The 17,136-nt window shown below is 42.5% G+C and overlaps 1 protein-coding gene across 1 annotated transcript in view; it reads right to left on the bottom strand.

Annotated features, from left to right (window-relative positions):
* Positions 1 to 17,136, bottom strand: part of LOC311052674 (homer protein homolog 3-like) — a 76,250-nt gene that overhangs the window by 15,985 nt on the left and 43,129 nt on the right. The window contains exons 6-7 of the mRNA XM_084067761.1: positions 8,873 to 9,012; positions 5,272 to 5,431 (exon numbers count right to left, since the gene is read on the bottom strand). Of these exons, the coding sequence (XP_083923887.1) occupies positions 5,272 to 5,431; positions 8,873 to 9,012 (300 nt within the window). The remainder of the gene's footprint in view (positions 1 to 5,271; positions 5,432 to 8,872; positions 9,013 to 17,136) is intronic.

Here is a 17,136-nt window from a genome sequence, read left to right on the forward strand (position 1 = left end):
AAAGTTTCAAGATTTTTTGGAGATAGATAGATAATAGATTAGATAGATAGAATATCCGATGTACAGGCCAGCAGACCAAATGAAAATGAAATGTGAATTACGCGACCGGGATGGTTTACCAGGCTACTCATGTGGCCTATAGCTGCTTCTTTTGGGCTTGTTTTCAGAGACCTATGCTCACTGCTCTCGCAGAATCTGGCAACACTGAGCTTTCTCATCTCTTTGCTGCTCCACACATAGTTCCACATCACTGATCTGTTGCCGGGGCGGCATGGTGTGTTCCAATGGGAATCCTCCTCCTCTCAAAGCAACAGCACAATTATTTTAGCAGCTTAATCCCTATATCGTTGCCGTCGGGCAGAAACCTCTTATCTCCATATTTTAACTTTTTGTGTTTTTTTTTGGAAAATTAACGCCCTACTTGATCATACTACTACGTCACACAAAAGCATCCAAAGTAGCAGATCCGCAAGCTCGAAACGTGGCACGAAGCGACGCGTTTCGAGATAGTCAATCTGCTACTTTTGCTACATTTGAATTTGAATCCTGAAAAGTAACAGTTTTGGACATATGAGGTTTCCACCCGACCGAGACGATAGACTTTGTTGCACAAAGACTAGCGGAAATAGCAGATCTACAAGCTCACATAGTCATAGTTATCGTGCTTGGCTCACACAGAACTAAAGGCCCTGAACTTCGCGCTCGGGTGGCGCAGTGGTAAAGACCCTGCCCACCACCACGGAGGTTGTCGGTTCGAATGCACCGTGGTGCATCCGGCTTTGCCGGGCGTCTACTGTACACGAACACAATTGGCCCGTGTTCGGGGGAGGGAAGCCGGGCGGGGAGGGTGATAATGGTCATTACACGTACTCCTACGGGCTGGGGCGGCACCTGTCAGCGGGGAGCGTTGAACTCGGGACCCCCAACCCTGTCAAGTACTTAGAATTGAAGCCATTGCATTTGGTTTGACTCGGTTAAGCAGATAAGTATTGTGAAAATAGCCGAACTGCAAGCTCGTAGATCGGCTATACAGTGGGCTAGACAGCACTCTTGCATCGCATCGGCTTGGTGTGAAAGGCCCTTTAGAAATGGTGTTGCTCCAATGTGGGTGTTGGACTTCATGTCAGCAGCCTATGACATCAGTCGTCTATGATGCAACTCTATCTATATCCATCTATATATCGATGCACACAATGGCCGCTCTGCTTGTTCAATAGACTAATTAGTTCGGAAGAAATAACAGTTCATTACAGTTGAGGACACTATCTGCCATGGTTACTGTGTGTACTCTTATTTATTTTTTCTATGAAAGCACCGTTAAGGCTGTATAGTGTTGTATATTTTGTTCATAATCGATGGTGTTTCTTTGAGTGTGATGTCTTTTACCCTGCTGTACCTAAATCACTTTCTTTTGCCCTGTGACGCTCGCACCTTAACTAACGTCCATCATGTACATTATATATCTGCTGCTATCACGCACCTTTATGTCTGACATCAGGTACTTACTGTACCACACCTTATGTCTTACCTCAGGTACTTACTGCACCGGATAGTGTAAATATGTAGATGTGTAAATATGTGTAAATATGTAGATCATTTGTTTGTTTTTATTGATCTATCGCCCCCCCCCCCCCCCCCTCTTCTTCTTCCCTTTCTCTTATGGAAATAACAAAAACGATGGAGTTTGCACAAAAACAAATATCACCCACTGTTTTACACCGTTAAACCTGTGATGTGACAATAAAGTTCTGATTCTGTAACTGTATCTTAAGCTGCTGTGCTGCCTGTGGCAGCTGGATTTCCCTCCTAGGATCAATTATCTTATCTTATTATCTGTGATGTATGACTTAAGTGTGTATGAAGTGTAATATTTGAAGCTTTGTTGATATTGCAATTTATTTTGTTTGCTCTTACGTTTTCTTTATGCTACTGTGATAATTGAAATGGTAATAAGATGGCCAAAATACCGTACCATACCTTTTCGGTTATTTAAAAAAAAAATCATGACCGAAATAAATAAACTAACTAACTAACTAACTCCAAATTTAGGCAAAGGTTTTAGTGCAGTCTCAGTCCCCCCATTTACTTCCATTACAAAATGTAAGCTCAATATTTCCAAAAAGTATAGATTAGAACAATTAGTGGAGGTATTTCTGTGGCCTACTGGCAGTGTGCATGTATTTTTGGACGCTGAATGGTCCAACAGTTTGTGAGAATCAAAAAATATATCCTGGATTCCTGGTACATAATTTTGTTACAATAATAACATTTAATAGTTGCTGTTTCAGAAGTTCTCTAGCGCAACACAAAATCGATAGGCACCAGTATTGGTGTAACATGAGTGAAATAAGCCCAAGAAAAAGCTGATGCCAACATTTGGAGCAGACAAAGGAAAGCCAACAGATTGTCTTTGTCTCTCGTATGCTGTGCTCCTGTCCAGCACAGTCCCACAGACAGTTCAATGTGAGGCTGTTGTGGTGGAAAGGAACTAAGTACATTTCATATCTGTGGGGGTGGAAACCTCATACTGTATGTCCAAAACTGTTGCTTTTCAGGATTCAAATAGAAAAATAGCAAAAGTAGCAGATTGACAAGCTCAAAAGGCTTCGCGCGCGTTTGGAGCTTGCGGATCTGCTACAATTTGTACTTTTGAATAATTTTTAAAAGCAAGTGCTCCAGCACTTTAACTCCAGTCCAAATTTGACACAGCAACCTTCCCTTGTATTAGACTTGTAGCTTAGACTTAAGCACTGGGGTTGAGTACTTTGGTCCACCACTGACTCAGACAGTGACGGGGGCCTGCCTGAGGAAAACAACACAGTTTGTTCTGAGATGTCCTGCAGACTAGAGTAAGAAACAACAACAACAACTTGGCTGTTGATTCACCCACTCATCCTGGGGTAATTTGTCTTTTTCTTTGAACTAGGTCAGTGCAGAGGACTGTGTGTGTGTGTGTGTGTGTGTGTGTGTGTGTGTGTGTGTGTGTGTGTGTGTGTGTGTGTGTGTGTGTGTGTGTGTGTGTGTGTGTGTGTGTGTGTGTGTGTGTGTGTGTGTCATACAGGGTGTCCTATCCTAAAACAGATTTAAGAAGCTTTCTCCAGCTACGCTACGCCAAATCCTGGAAGACTGTTCCAATTCCTGCCACCTGGCTGACTTTGTAGGTGAGGTGAGGTGAGGTGAGGTGAGGTGAGGTGAGGTGAGGTGAGGTGAGGTGAGGTGAGGTGAGGTGAGGTGAGGTGAGGTAGTTGAAGGGGGGATAACCTCTCCCTGTGCTCAGAGAGATGGATGATTTTCCTTGGAAACAGAACCAGCTGTCTATCTACAAGCTCACAGCACATTGCATTGTGACACGTTGTGAGGTTGCACATTGGCTATTTTTGAATAGCCAAAGTATAAAATAGGGTTAGAGTGGTAAATGATTTTGATGCTATATCAATTAATTTGATATGACCCCCTGGAACCCATGGGGGTCATCGGACCCCACTTTGAGAACCCCTGCATTACATTGTAGCACTAACTTGTTCTATTTTCATTCTCTTTATGTGAGCATTTACTCTGTTGTTTGTGGCAGTTTGTAGGTGGCTCTGGATAAGAGTGTTTGCTAAATGCCTAAATTGTAACTAGTGTGTGTGCATTGTAACTTAATGTGCCTCATTAACGCAGGCTGGTGGAGCCTGACCAACAGTCTGTGTGCAGTCCGAAGATGAAATGGTTATATTTGTGCTCTGTGATTTTAATACACTCCATGTCAACAACAAAACTGCAAGAAGCGGACAGAGATGAAAATAATATCCAAATAATCATTTACAGTATATATCTTATATAGAAAGTCTTTATGAAGACCTTGCTGTAATATTAAAGGGAAATCAAGATGGTTTTCAATAGGGATGCATCATCAATTATCACAACATATAAACATTGGCTATACTGCCATCAGTGAATGTCAACCTATTATCGGGAATATCACTAGTTTTCAACAATATCTCTAAATGTTTGTTGTAGGATTAACACTAAGAGTAACATTAGAAGTCATGAGTCTTATTCACGTCTCTGAAACATCTCAGGTGTGCCGAACATTCGCAGACAATCTGTGTGTGAAAACTATAACCCTTAGTTCCTGCTTTTAGCTGCTGCCCTCAGTAGCTATTGTGTTACAAAAATAAACATTTACACAGTGATAAAGAGGCTGTTTTGCACAGATATGAATACAGGTATGCTATGAGGTTTTGACTTGACCTTTAGGTGTGCCTTGGGCACGTTTGAAAACCACTGCATTAGCATGTGTATTCTAAAAAGTACCGTAGTTTGTCTATTTCTGTTACTATACATTTGTATGAGGAAAAGTTTGTGGCAAGTGGTGGCTGTGTCATTTTGGAACTAAACTCTTCATATACATACCGTACATAAACACACAGTATATTCTACAGAAACCGCAAAAATCACTGTCCAGTGAGAGCCTCATCCTTTGGATGAACCTTTAAACACAGGAATGTAACACACTGCAATGTTAGCAATTAAAGTAGATGAGTAGGAGACAAAATGGTAATAAATTCTATTCCCACTTGGGCTACCCTAGTCAAAAAAGTCTGGACACGCAACTGGTGGGGAGGCCAAAACAGACCTGGAGAAGATAATTCAAGATTAATCATTTTCAATTACATTTTTAAATAGCATTTTGTAGTGTGTGTGACTGACTGACTAGTTGTACTAATTGGATTAACTGTTCAACAATGTGGGAGAGTGGAGAGGTGCGCTGCGACGTCAACAGACGCCCCTCCCCCCTCCGCAGCATAGCAGGCTCCCAGTTCCAGGCAGCAGACAGACAGGCAGTATCAGGCAGTTAATTCACCCATGCACACAGTGATGTGACTTGCAAACGAGTGATAGAATACCGATCGCGCAATTGTCATCATTAATTTCAGAATACTACTCTACACGGTCTTCTAGTTAAGTGGAAGAGTCAATCAGCGTCTGTCAATCACAGGGCCCTGAATGTAGACACTGATTGGCTTTCCCATTTTTTGTTTTCTGCAAAACGCCCACCCCGCGCTTAGGGCCAGACTGATCTGCAGAAGACACATGCTGATGTGAATTCACACGACTGGGATGGTTTACCAGGCTAGAAGAAAACTGCCCGTGCCCAAAACCGAGTCCGTTGGCGGGGTGTGATAGTGACCCTCTGCTCCACCTATGAATCAATGTGGGGGTCCTTGTCATGAAATAGTTTGAGAACCACTGCCCTACACGGCATACAGGACTCAAAGGCCTCACCTGGTTCCGCAGTCTGTCCGTCTCTTCCTGGTACTCAGCTAGCTGGTTCTTCCATTCCTCCACGCTGTTGTTAGCTTCCTGCAGCGCTGCTACTAGCTTAGCATTACTGTCCTGAAGGGTGAACAGCTCCGCCTCGAAGTTTATGTCACACACCGAGCTGCTGAGAGAAACATACCATATTTATATCACAAACAGATACATATCACACACACAACACACCACACACACACACACACACACACACACACACACACACACACACACACACACACACACACACACACACACACACACACACACACACACACACACACACACACACACACACACACACACACACACACACACACACACACACATCTAGAGGGCTTGGCCCCTGGGTGTCGAAGTGTAAAGTCAAGGTTGTTCTCAAACGTTTTAACTTCAAGGACCCTCTGATTGGTATGCATGATTAGGCCATAACTCTGAGTGTACAAATTGAACCAAATGGACACTTCCATTTGTACACTCTCAAGAGTTACAGATCTGTGAAAGGTCCATTTGGTTCCCAACTACTGTATCAACAACTTAGCTGAGGACCCCCTGGAAACCCCACCAAGGACCCCTGGGGGGGTCCCTGGACAACACTTTGAGAACCACAGGTCTGGGAGTTGGAATCCACCGTGGTTCATCCTGCTTGGCTGAGTGTCTTCTATACGAATTGGTTGTGTTTGGGGGAGTGAAGCGAAGTGGGGAGGGTGATATGTGTCACAGCACGTACTCCTAGGGGCTGGGGGGCAGCGCCTGTCAGCAGGGAGTGTTGAGCAGGAGGAGTAGGACGGAGGCACTACGTCTTCCCAGTGGGGGACCCTCACCGTCATTTCCCCTCCCACTCCCTCAGGTCTGGTGACGCCAACCTGATTGAGGTCCCCAGGACCAAAGTGCTGTACATGGGGCGATAGGGCTTTTGCTGCCCCAACCCTGTGGAATGCACTCCACAATGCTCTCAGAGAAGCCCCCACCCTCCAAACTTCAAAACTGCTCCCAAAACCCACCTCTTCAATATGGGTTTTCCCCAGCTAACTGCACACCCTCCTCTGTCTCACCATTCCACTGTTTTTATTAATTGTATTCCATAGTCTTAGCCTTTTCTTAGTGTTTTTCCTAATGAAGTAGATTTTCTTTTGCTTCTTTTTTTCTACCCCCCCCCCCCATGTAAAGCGTCTTTGGGTACTTCGAATATAAATTTGAGATATAATTATTATTAACAGCAGGGGCAAGCAGGGGGAGGAATTAATTAACTAAATTGGGAGACAAAAGGGCTGAGAATAATTGCCTACTCTAAAATAAGAAAATAAAAAAGAGTGAGAGAGAGAGTGAGAGAGAGAGAGAGAGAGAGAGAGAGAGAGAGAGAGAGAGAGAGAGAGAGAGAGAGAGAGAGAGAGAGAGAGAGAGAGAGAGAGAGAGACAAAGAGTTGTGTTGCCCATGGCGAGCAGATGCATCAGGCCTTATCCAAATGTAGAGCTGGTCACCATGGTAACCAGATCAAAGCCAGCATGTGGCTGTATTCACACAGTAAGTACAGATATAGTATTGGTGTTCACAATCACAGTAATAACAAACTGGGACAGGAAAGGTCAGATTACGCAGCTGCTTAAGTCGATTCCAACGAGTGAGTCAGCCAAGGAAATTGGACGTGTTTTTCTTTTGGAGACGAGTGGGCTGTTGGCAAAATGATTGATCTGATTCTTGAGCACGTTGACGCTAGAGCAATGGTTCTCAAAGTGGGGTCTGGGGACCCCCAGGGGTCCTTGGGGGGTTCCATATATACGTTGGCTATTCAAAAATAGCAGATCGACAAGCTCACAGCGTGTCACTTGTGCCGTGCTTGCACAGGTGCTATTTTTTGTGCTATACATTTTATAATTTAATAAATGTAGATAGATAGATAGATAGATTTTTATCATAGTGTCCTGCACCACAAGATGCCCAGCCTGCACGGGCTTAAAAGACACTCGCAAAATGTACATACACCAAGATGTCCACAAACATACATAAATAAATACAAACAAACATATTAATTGTCCAGGCAGTGAGTTATGGATACACCGTTCTCCAAAGCAACTGCCATGCCTTCTCTATGAATTTCCTAATACAAAACTTTCTCTAAATCTTCTCTTCTGGGGGTCCCTGGCACAAAACATTTTCAGATTGGGGTCTGCTGGCAAATACATATCAATTTGGGGGTCCTTGGCATGAGAAAGTTTGAAAACCATTGCACAAGAGCAGTGGTTCTCAAACAGTCGTCCATGGCATAATTACGGGTGATCCATGGGAAAATGTTTTTAAATGTTCAACAAATATATATTGCACCTTTGTTGAATGAATGTATGAAAATATGTTAAAATATTTCATAAATCCATCAATTTTTAAAAAAGTTTATAGGTGTAGTGTGGGAAACCAGCTTGAAACGGAATATTGACTTTTAAGGCCTTGATATATTTCATTGCGTGTGAGATGTCGTGCACCAAAAGTAGCAGAACAACATACAAGCTCACAACTTGAGCGGCTATTTTCGGTAGTATAAAACTAGCGGTCAAATATTAATAAAGAAATACTGATAAAATTGAAGAAATGACACTGTTATGCATTCTTGAATATGTACTAAAATATTGTCTCTGTCAGGTGGAACCCTCATATGTCCAAAACTGTTACTTTTCAGGATTCATATTTTAAAGTATCAAAAGTAGCAGATCTACAAGCTCGAAACGCGTTTCGAGCTTGTAGATCTGCTACTTTTGATGCTTTTGTGTGACGCAGTAGTATGATCAGTAGTATGATCAAGTAGGGCATTCATTTACGAAAAATAAAACACAAAAAGTGTAAATATGGAGATGAGAGGGTTCTGCCCGACAGCAACGATATAATGTTCTGGGGAGGTGGGGTGGGGCGGTCCTTGAGGATTGTTTCAAAATACTTGTTCAGAGCTCAAAATAGGTTGCAAAGCACTGCACTAGAGGAGAATTAATGCTAACCATCGGCCTCAACTGACTCCAGCTGGCTGATCTACAATCTGGTTTCAGATCACACACACGTGCAATACAACTCGTCTCACTGGGGGAGCCAGGTCTGCAGCCACAGTGAGCTGTGCAGATCATAAATAATGATATAAGCTTTTAACAATCATTACAATTACAGTCAGTACAAACCAGCACTGGAGAGAGTGGATGGGCAGGCGGACCGACGATGGCCGTCACATTCGGACTTATCTCTTGAGTGTATAAATTCAAAAGTTTATACACCCTCACTCTATATCAATGATTACTATCACAATATAAATCTATTTAACACTTATAGTAACAAAAAGAATATCACTTAATGCACCTTTCAGTTATACAAACATTCATTTGATGCTGGAAGTCAATGGAGGCCGGATTGTGCTGAAACTTTGCCCATTTAAGGAGATGGTACTGACGTACTGAGTTATAGGTAATCTAAATAGGTCATCTTTTAAAGTCAATAAAATCGATTAATTTGATAACGTTTTGCACCCCTAGTCTTGATGAAAACTAGTTCCAGAGCGGTACAGATGAACATCCATGGAGTATTATTTATTCGTACCCTTCTGACAGCATCTTCTTGATCCTCTCCTTCTCTGAGGTCAGCTCTACCTCGGCACTCTTACTGCGCACCAGTTTGTCCTGTTCCCCTGGACCATTGACCGTCAGGAGGGGGGGGGAGTGGCGGTCCTCAGACAGCTCCTGAAGCACAAACACAAAAAACAGGTACATGCTGAGTGGCGGTCCTCAAATGGCTCCTGAACCACAGACACAAAAACGGGTACATGCTGCTGTGTCAATGAACTGCAGTTATTACTCTGCGTTTAAGTGTACAGCAGTGGTTCTCAAACTTTTTCATGTCAAGGACCCACATGGATGTGTATTTGGCCGTGGACCCCCATCTGAAAATGTTTTGCCAGGGACTCCCCAGGAGAGAAGATTTATGCAAATTCTTTCAAAATATTTGAATCATTTTGGGAAATATATTTTTATCATAGCAGATGTACAAGCTCGCACAGCAGCACGAAGTGACGCGCAGTGAGCTTGTACATCTACTATTTTTGTATATAAAATGTATAAAGTGGTTAAAATGACTGTGATGTGCTATATTAACAAATTTAGCTGGGGGCCCCCTGGAACCCCCCCAAAGGACCCCTGGACCCCACTTTGAGAACCACTGGTGTACAGGCCATGAAATTATTTATTTCCTCTAACAAGTGGAGTCACCCAGGGGAGCATTCTAAGTCCACTGTTCTTTTTGCTATATATAAATGACATGCAGTCAGCCTGTGACTGCAATCTGTATCTTTTTGCTGACGATGCCGCTCTTCTTGTCTCCCATCAAGACAACTTAAAGGCGGATTTCCATTGGCATGGTACCACACCACACCACACCACACCGACCACCACAGCAGCGGTTTCCACTACAATGAAGTGGGTAGAGTGGTGTGTAAGTGGTACTAAACTGGTGCCTAAAAAGTACCCAGTCCTGGGTAGGTCTGAGCTAGGCCAAGCTGGGCCACATGCACAGGTGATTTACATTTGTATACAGGACAGTTGGCCACTCACCTACATTCCATTGTTAGGCAAAAATTTACATTACAAATGAGTGTGAATGACCGGAGTCTGCTACTCATACCTGTGGATTTGAGCAGGGGTACTTTTGTGTAATGGAAACAGTAGATAATTTGAAGCGGTGCGGTTCTGGTCTGGTATATGCTGGACTGGACTGGTCTATAAGCCGTAATGGAAAAAGGGCTTAGAGGTAGAAAGAGTGCTTAGTTTAGAGCTACTCAAGATCAGCTCCTGGTTAGTAGACAATAGGCCGTCTCTACATCTTGGTAAAACAAGAGTCGATTCTCTTTGCGTCTAACACTATACTAAAGAAGTCCCCTTGGTTCAGGGTTGTAGTTGGTGACTTTGAAGTTTCAGCTAAGGACTCAATCAAGTACCGTGCCAATATATTAGACAATAACCTATCCGGAGAGAGCATGGCACTGCAGGTCATAAATAAGATTAATCAAATAGTGAAATTCCTTTCTAGAACATCTTCATTATTAAATAGAAATGCTCTAAAAATATTGGCTGGGGCTCTGGTCCAATGTCATTTTGATTATGTAAGCTCTTCATGGTACACAGGCATATTTGCAACTTTGAATGGTAAGCTACAAAGTTCACAAAATAAACTAGTTAGGGTTATCCTAAAACTCCACCCCAGAACACACCTTCTCCCTGCTCACTTTAATAACCTCAAGTGGCTCAGATTAGTTTCATTAATAAAACTGTGTATGGTCCACAGGATAAGAAACAAGGTCACTCCGAGATATCTCCATAATTATTTCTATGACATTCATAATCATTTCACAAGACGTAGCGCCACCGACCTTGTTTTATCTTTATTTATTCTAAATGTATTGTACTGCATGCTGTATCTTTATACTATTGCTTTTCCTCCTGCGTTTTGTGGAATGTACATCCACGTACCCATGTCTCTTACACACACACACACACACACACGAAAAAAGAAGAAAAGTGAGTTAAATTGTAAATAATAATAATTTAACTCACTCCTAAACACTCATGCACACACACTGACTTATTATCACTTTTCATATACATCTCACATTTTACAAGGGGCCGCAATGGAAATAAGCTTTTAGCATTTTTGTTTTATATCCTTTTGATAGTGATGTATTTCTGTACATAAAAACATTGTCAATAAACACCGGGCCACGAGAACCCCCACTGGGGGAGGCGTGCTAGGGGGTGAAGTGGAATCTAAAGAGGGGAGTGCTTAGGAGTGTCTGAAGAGTTAGGTCTTCAGATTATGGCAGAACATGTCAGGAGTGGGTGAGTCTGCAGTTATGACTGCATTGGGGAGTTTATTCAACAATTTGGGAGCCAGGAGGGAGAAGAGTCTAGGACTGTCTCACTTTGGGTAAAAGACTTTACAGAGTTAAGACCAGAACTGTGGTTAATATGTTCATTACTGTTATCTCTGAAGCCACCAAAACATATTCCAAACCAAATGTAAAGTTGTTTTGCAAATGAATTATTGAATCTTAAGTGCCGATGCTTGGAGAGCACACTAAATCATTTATTTATCCAGACTTCTGAAGATTGCTCGGTTTTGCAGCAACATTGCAGTACTACAAGTTCTCCATTACTTGACAAATCTGGGCTGCATGCGCTGGCCTCAGTCAGTGAGTAGCGTGGATTCCAATCAACAACACATCCTGACAGTCAATCCCCTGGAGCAGACTGAAAGCATGGGGGGTGCCGTAAACAACAGTTACATTCCATATTCATTGGCGTTGGCCTGGTGCATTCAGACGCCTTCAGCAAGACAAGACAGCCACAGCACCTATGCCTGTTATGTCTCTAGAGTTACAGTATATCGTCTCTGCCGGGTGGAAACCTGTCCAAAACTGTTACTTTTCAGGATTCAAATTCAAAAATAGCAAAAATATCAGATCTACAAACTCCGAACGCAGCGCTTTTGATAATTTTTTGTGCCGCTGTAGTATGATAAAGTAGGGCTTTAATTTACGAAAAAACACAAAAACACAAAAGTTAAAATATGGGAAAAAAAGGTTTCTGCCCAATAGCGACGATATCTCCAATTTATCTCCAATTTAACGTCCTACTTCGTCATTGAGGAAGAAATGATATGGCTGCTTATATCTAACCTTTATATGTTACTATCACTTATAATACTTCTACAATACATTATGATATTTGACAGTTTGTAAGAGCGTCTCTCCACTAGGCCTGATAGCTATTGTTTTGGTACAGCCTCTCTTGTTATGGTTCAGTTTGTCCTTCAGGCAGCTACAGGATAACTATGATCTCTGCCCTGTGCTCGTGGTAGAACTACCGTACCACTGACATGAGTGTTAATGTACTTCTGACCATGATATCATGTATATAAAGCATAACCACCTCCACCTAGAATATTGTCTCGACTCCTATGTGCCTTATCAATTGCTGATTTATCCAGAATTCCACGACATCATACTACGTGTGACACAAAGTAAGCAGGTCGGAGAGGCTTATTGTCGGTATCAGCCAATACGCGCGTGAGTATATCCCTGTTACAATGTGCTAGATAGACTCCTGGGAGATGGATTTCTGAGGTGGAGCGCCACACCTACCATCAGCTCCCAGTACTTACTGCAGGACTTGCCGTGCCACCCAAGCCGTGCTACTCGAACACATGACCCTGTGGTCCAAAGGCGAGAGCTCTACCGCCTGAGCTACCCGGTCGGTAGCTAAACACAAAAGTAGCAAAAAATAGCCGACTTCTGACGCTTTACGCTACTTTCGGTGTGCCGTGATCTTTCTTAGTTTCATCATAAAACACAAACAAACTGCTTCACAACGGTGCTGGTTTCACCAATGCTGGTGTAACCTGTAAGAGAACCGCTTAGAAATCAATATTTTGTTATTATGTTCCCCCAGAATAGGGACACTACAGTTCAAGTGGTCAATATTAGGTAACAAGGTGGTCTTTATTGTTACATCTTATGTACATGCACATATTATTTAATGTATGTTATGTTCTCTATATACAGTAACTATAACTAATTTCAAAGACCACTATGCATATTAGGCCATCACACTGAGTGTATAAATGGAACCAAATGGACCCGCAAAGGTTCCATTTGTACACTCTCAGTCTAAGTTACAGACCTGTAAGGGTTTATATGATTCTTATCTATCAATCATAAAGCTGACCCCTCTTTGAGAACCACTGCTCTGTAACTCTGTAGATACAACTCTATATAAGCTATAAGCTGTAACTCTAAGCTATTAGATATAACTATATTAGCTATGAGCTACAGTATAACTGTACAGTTCCATGCATGTATATATATTAGTCATACTAATATGAGTGTATGGTTCTGAGGAGGAAGCCCAGCTGGTCAGAGTGTTATCTTGTACTGCAGTACAGCAGATGGCTCATGAATGCTAATGGGATTTACATTCAAAGGAACACTGGCTCAGGTTATCTGAGGATTCTCTGTCCGCACAAACTGAGACCGTTGTGTTTGTTACGGCTGAAGATTAACCACTTGAAGGGGGCGGGGGGGGGCACCAAAAATAGCAGATCTACAAGGTCACGACGCATCGAAGCACAACATTTTACTGCTCCTAGTATTGATGATTTCTTGTAGAGCATTGTATGTCTTGATTGAATACACAGGACTCAGGGCTTTTTGTGTTATTAGCATTATTGTACAACTGTGCATCTGTACTTTTTGCAAACTATTAATAAAGTATTCAATCAATCAAACGTTGTGAGCTTGTAGATCGGCTCTCTTTGGTGAAGAGATTTGGTGTAGAGGGGGAAAAGCGGTCCAGAGCCAACTCATGTCCAGTTTACTAAGTGTAGAGGGTTTAACCACTTAAAGCCCATGTTATATGGTTGACCGGAGTCCCTCAGGGCCCTTTACTGGTGTCTTTTCTGTTTTCCGTTATTGTGGGGAAAGCTTTCGCTGAAAATAGCCGCTCGACAAGCTCACAACACGTCGCAACGCGACGTGTTGTGAGCTTGTCGATCTGCTATTTTCGGCGAAAGCTTTCCCACCAGTACGGATGCTGCGGTTTAAGTCCAACCATTATGCTGCGGGCAGATACAAAAATACACAGCATATTTGTCGCTCCGTCGCTTTGTATCCGCGTTGCTCAACGCGGTCGTTGACGTCATGAAGCGCTGCGTCATCGGAGCTACAGTTGTTAGTTTTGTATTTTTGTATCTGGAAGTTCAACCAAGCTCAACTTCAATTTGTATCTTTTGAAGCAGCTACAAACGTCGGATGTTGCTTTGTATCTTCATGTCGCTGGCTTCCATTGAAAATGAATGGCAGACTGTATCTTTGTATCTGCTCGTGTGAACACGGCATTCAGCCCTGATGTCTCTGTCACCGTCAGCCTCAAAACCAACCCAGGTTTCATGCCTCACAGATTGATTTTCAAACAATTTATCGCAATAGGTCACTAGAAGCCAGTTGCATCTCTTCTTAAAAATAAAAAAGTAAATCAAAGGAAAGATTGAAGAATTTCCCCAAGGACACCTCTCTCTCTTTCTTACTTTCTTCTTCTTCTCTCCCTCTCTCTCTCTCAGAACAACCACAGTTAGGGTTATACAGTATGTCCTACACAGCGGCCTTGGCAACAGCAGCAGCAGTAGATGTGTGTATTATTAATTCCGTCCTACTCTGCCTGCCTCTGTTCCCCCTGAGGACATCTGCTTTGTTTTCTACAGCCTGCCTGCCTGCATGCTCTCTGGCTATCTTTAGAGATCGTCCCTGTCGGGTGGAAACCTCATACGTCAAAAACTGTTACTTTTCAGGATTCAAATTAAAAAACGGCATAAGCAGCAGATCGACAAGCTCGAGCTTGCAGATCTGTTACTTTTGATGCTTTCGCGTGACGCTGTCAAGCATGGCGTTAATTTACGAGAAAGCACAAAAAGCTATATGGAGATAAGAGGTTTCATTTCGAGAGGCTTTAAGAGGCTTCATTTCTGGCCGACAGCAACGATAACCTCGATGTCTTGTGGAAACCTTGTATGTCCAAAACCATTACTTTTCAGGAAATGGGGGAAAAAAATAACCTGTGTTACAATGGATCCAATGTAGTTATTGTTTAGCCAAAAGCTCTTGTTAATACTTTCGGTTGGTTTCAATATTTACAAAACCCACAGACACACTTAAGCACCTCACTTTTCAATTGGCTATTTTCGTTACTTTTGCGCGACACTCTTGTGCGACAAAGTAAGGCATTATTTTACGTAACAATATAAAAAGTTGAAATATGGAGATACAAGGTTTCCGCCCACAGCGACGATATTGGATGAAATTAATTTATGAAAACACACAGTAAACTTGATGAGGGCGTTCAAAGACGAAGTGGGGCACTGAAGTCCAGAAGAAGAAGGGAAGAGAAGAGAAGAGAAGAGAGGAGAGGAGAGGAGAGAGAAAGCCAGTCATCCACAGAAGAGGAGAAAGAAATCAAAGCTGGAGACCAAAGTCAGCAGGCTCGCCTCAGGCGTGAATTATTTATACTCCGCATCATGTTTAACTCATATATGGGATTACAAATGTACAAACGTTTCCCGTCCCCTTCTCTCATCTTTGACCAACGAGTCATAGCCGGGCGGAGAAACAGAAACCTGATGTGTTCTAATGACCGACACAATCTGCTAATTAGGCTGAGCTGAAAAGAACTCCTCTAAAAGATTCACTCTAAAAAGCTCCCTCTCTGTCAGTGGTGGAAGGTACTGTAACTAAGTATATTTTGTTGCTTTCGGGCAGAAACCACTTAACTTTTTGTGATCATACTACAGCGTCACACAAGAGTATCAAAAGTAGCAGATCCACAAGCTCAAAACGCGGCGCGAAGAGACACGTTTTGAGCTTGTAGATCTGCTCCTTTTGCTATTTATGAATTTGAATGCTGAAAAGTCACAATTTTGGACATATGAGGTTTCCACCCGACAGAGAACATTTACTCAAGCACTGTACTTAGTAACATTTTGAGGTACGTTTACTTTACTTGAATATTTCGATAATTCATACTTCTACATCTAAGAGGCAAATATTGTATTTTAGACTCCACTACAGTTATATGAAAACTAGTTACTAGTTACTCTGCAGATATTGATTATTATTACAAAACATACATTAACCACTTAAGCACAATTTTCCGCTATTTTAAAAGAGCCAATCTGCAAGCTCAAAACACGTTGTTAGCTTGTAGTTTATCTATTTTTAGAAAAGTTTGACAAATTTGAAAGAATATATTGATGCCAATACTTGTGTAATTTTATTTAAGTAAAATTGTGAATACAAGCCAGAGTACCGGTATGTTAATATTGTGGTATTGCTACTTTTACTGAAGTAAAGAATCAGAGTACTTCTTCCACCACTGCAAATGTGTTGTGGTTTTTTTTCCTCGCGTCGTTTACACTGCTCTCCGCCAGCGAGCGCCCGCCAGCGCTTTGAAGTCGACTTTTATCACGCAGCGGCTAAATTATTGAACATGGAGCAAGTTCATGTAACGATGATGAACCCTGAAATCCCAGAGAAGATCCATTATGCAGGCAGAGGGGGATTCTGGGAAATACGTTTACAACAAGAGAGCCATAGCATGCATGACCCCACTTCCTGTGTCTGCCTGGGGCCTGGGGGAGAGGGGAGGCGGTGCAAACTCACCTGGGACAGCTGAGAGATGAGAGGTTTCCATGATGCAGCACAGGGGACCCGAGAAGAGAAGAGAAGAGAAGAGAAGAGAAGAGAAGAGAAGAGAAGAGAAGAGAAGAGAAGAGAAGAGAAGAGAAGAGAAGAGAAGAGAAGAGAAGAGAAGAGAAGAGAAGAGAAGAGAAGAGAAGAGAAGAGAACAGAACAGAACAGAACAGAACATGAGCATACTCTATTTCAGTGCTTCATCACTGGGAGTGAAGTACAGTTTGCATGTTTGCAGTTTGCATGTTTGCGAGCTTTTAGAGTGAATCTTGCATGTGTATTTCACCATCAAAGTGTAGGTTCAGATAAATATTGGTTCACTGACAGACACAGTCTCCAGAGAGTTCAAGTGTGTTCCTGGGTTTTGCTTTTTGAAAAGTGGCATCATGCGTGCCGTTAGCATTTAGTAGAGATGCTGCTAAACTGTTACTTTTAATGAAGACTGTAAAGGCTAAAACACAGTACGCTAACGGCGCGTTGAAACAGCCACCCCCGTTATTGTCTACGCCAGGCCGATACTGTGTGCGTGTGTTCGTCCGTCCGTCTGTGTACAGCTAATTGGACCGATCGTCGTGAA

This window comes from Gymnoscopelus microlampas (assembly GCF_963454915.1).
Source record: "Gymnoscopelus microlampas genome assembly, chromosome: 9".
Taxonomy (NCBI): domain Eukaryota; kingdom Metazoa; phylum Chordata; class Actinopteri; order Myctophiformes; family Myctophidae; genus Gymnoscopelus; species Gymnoscopelus microlampas.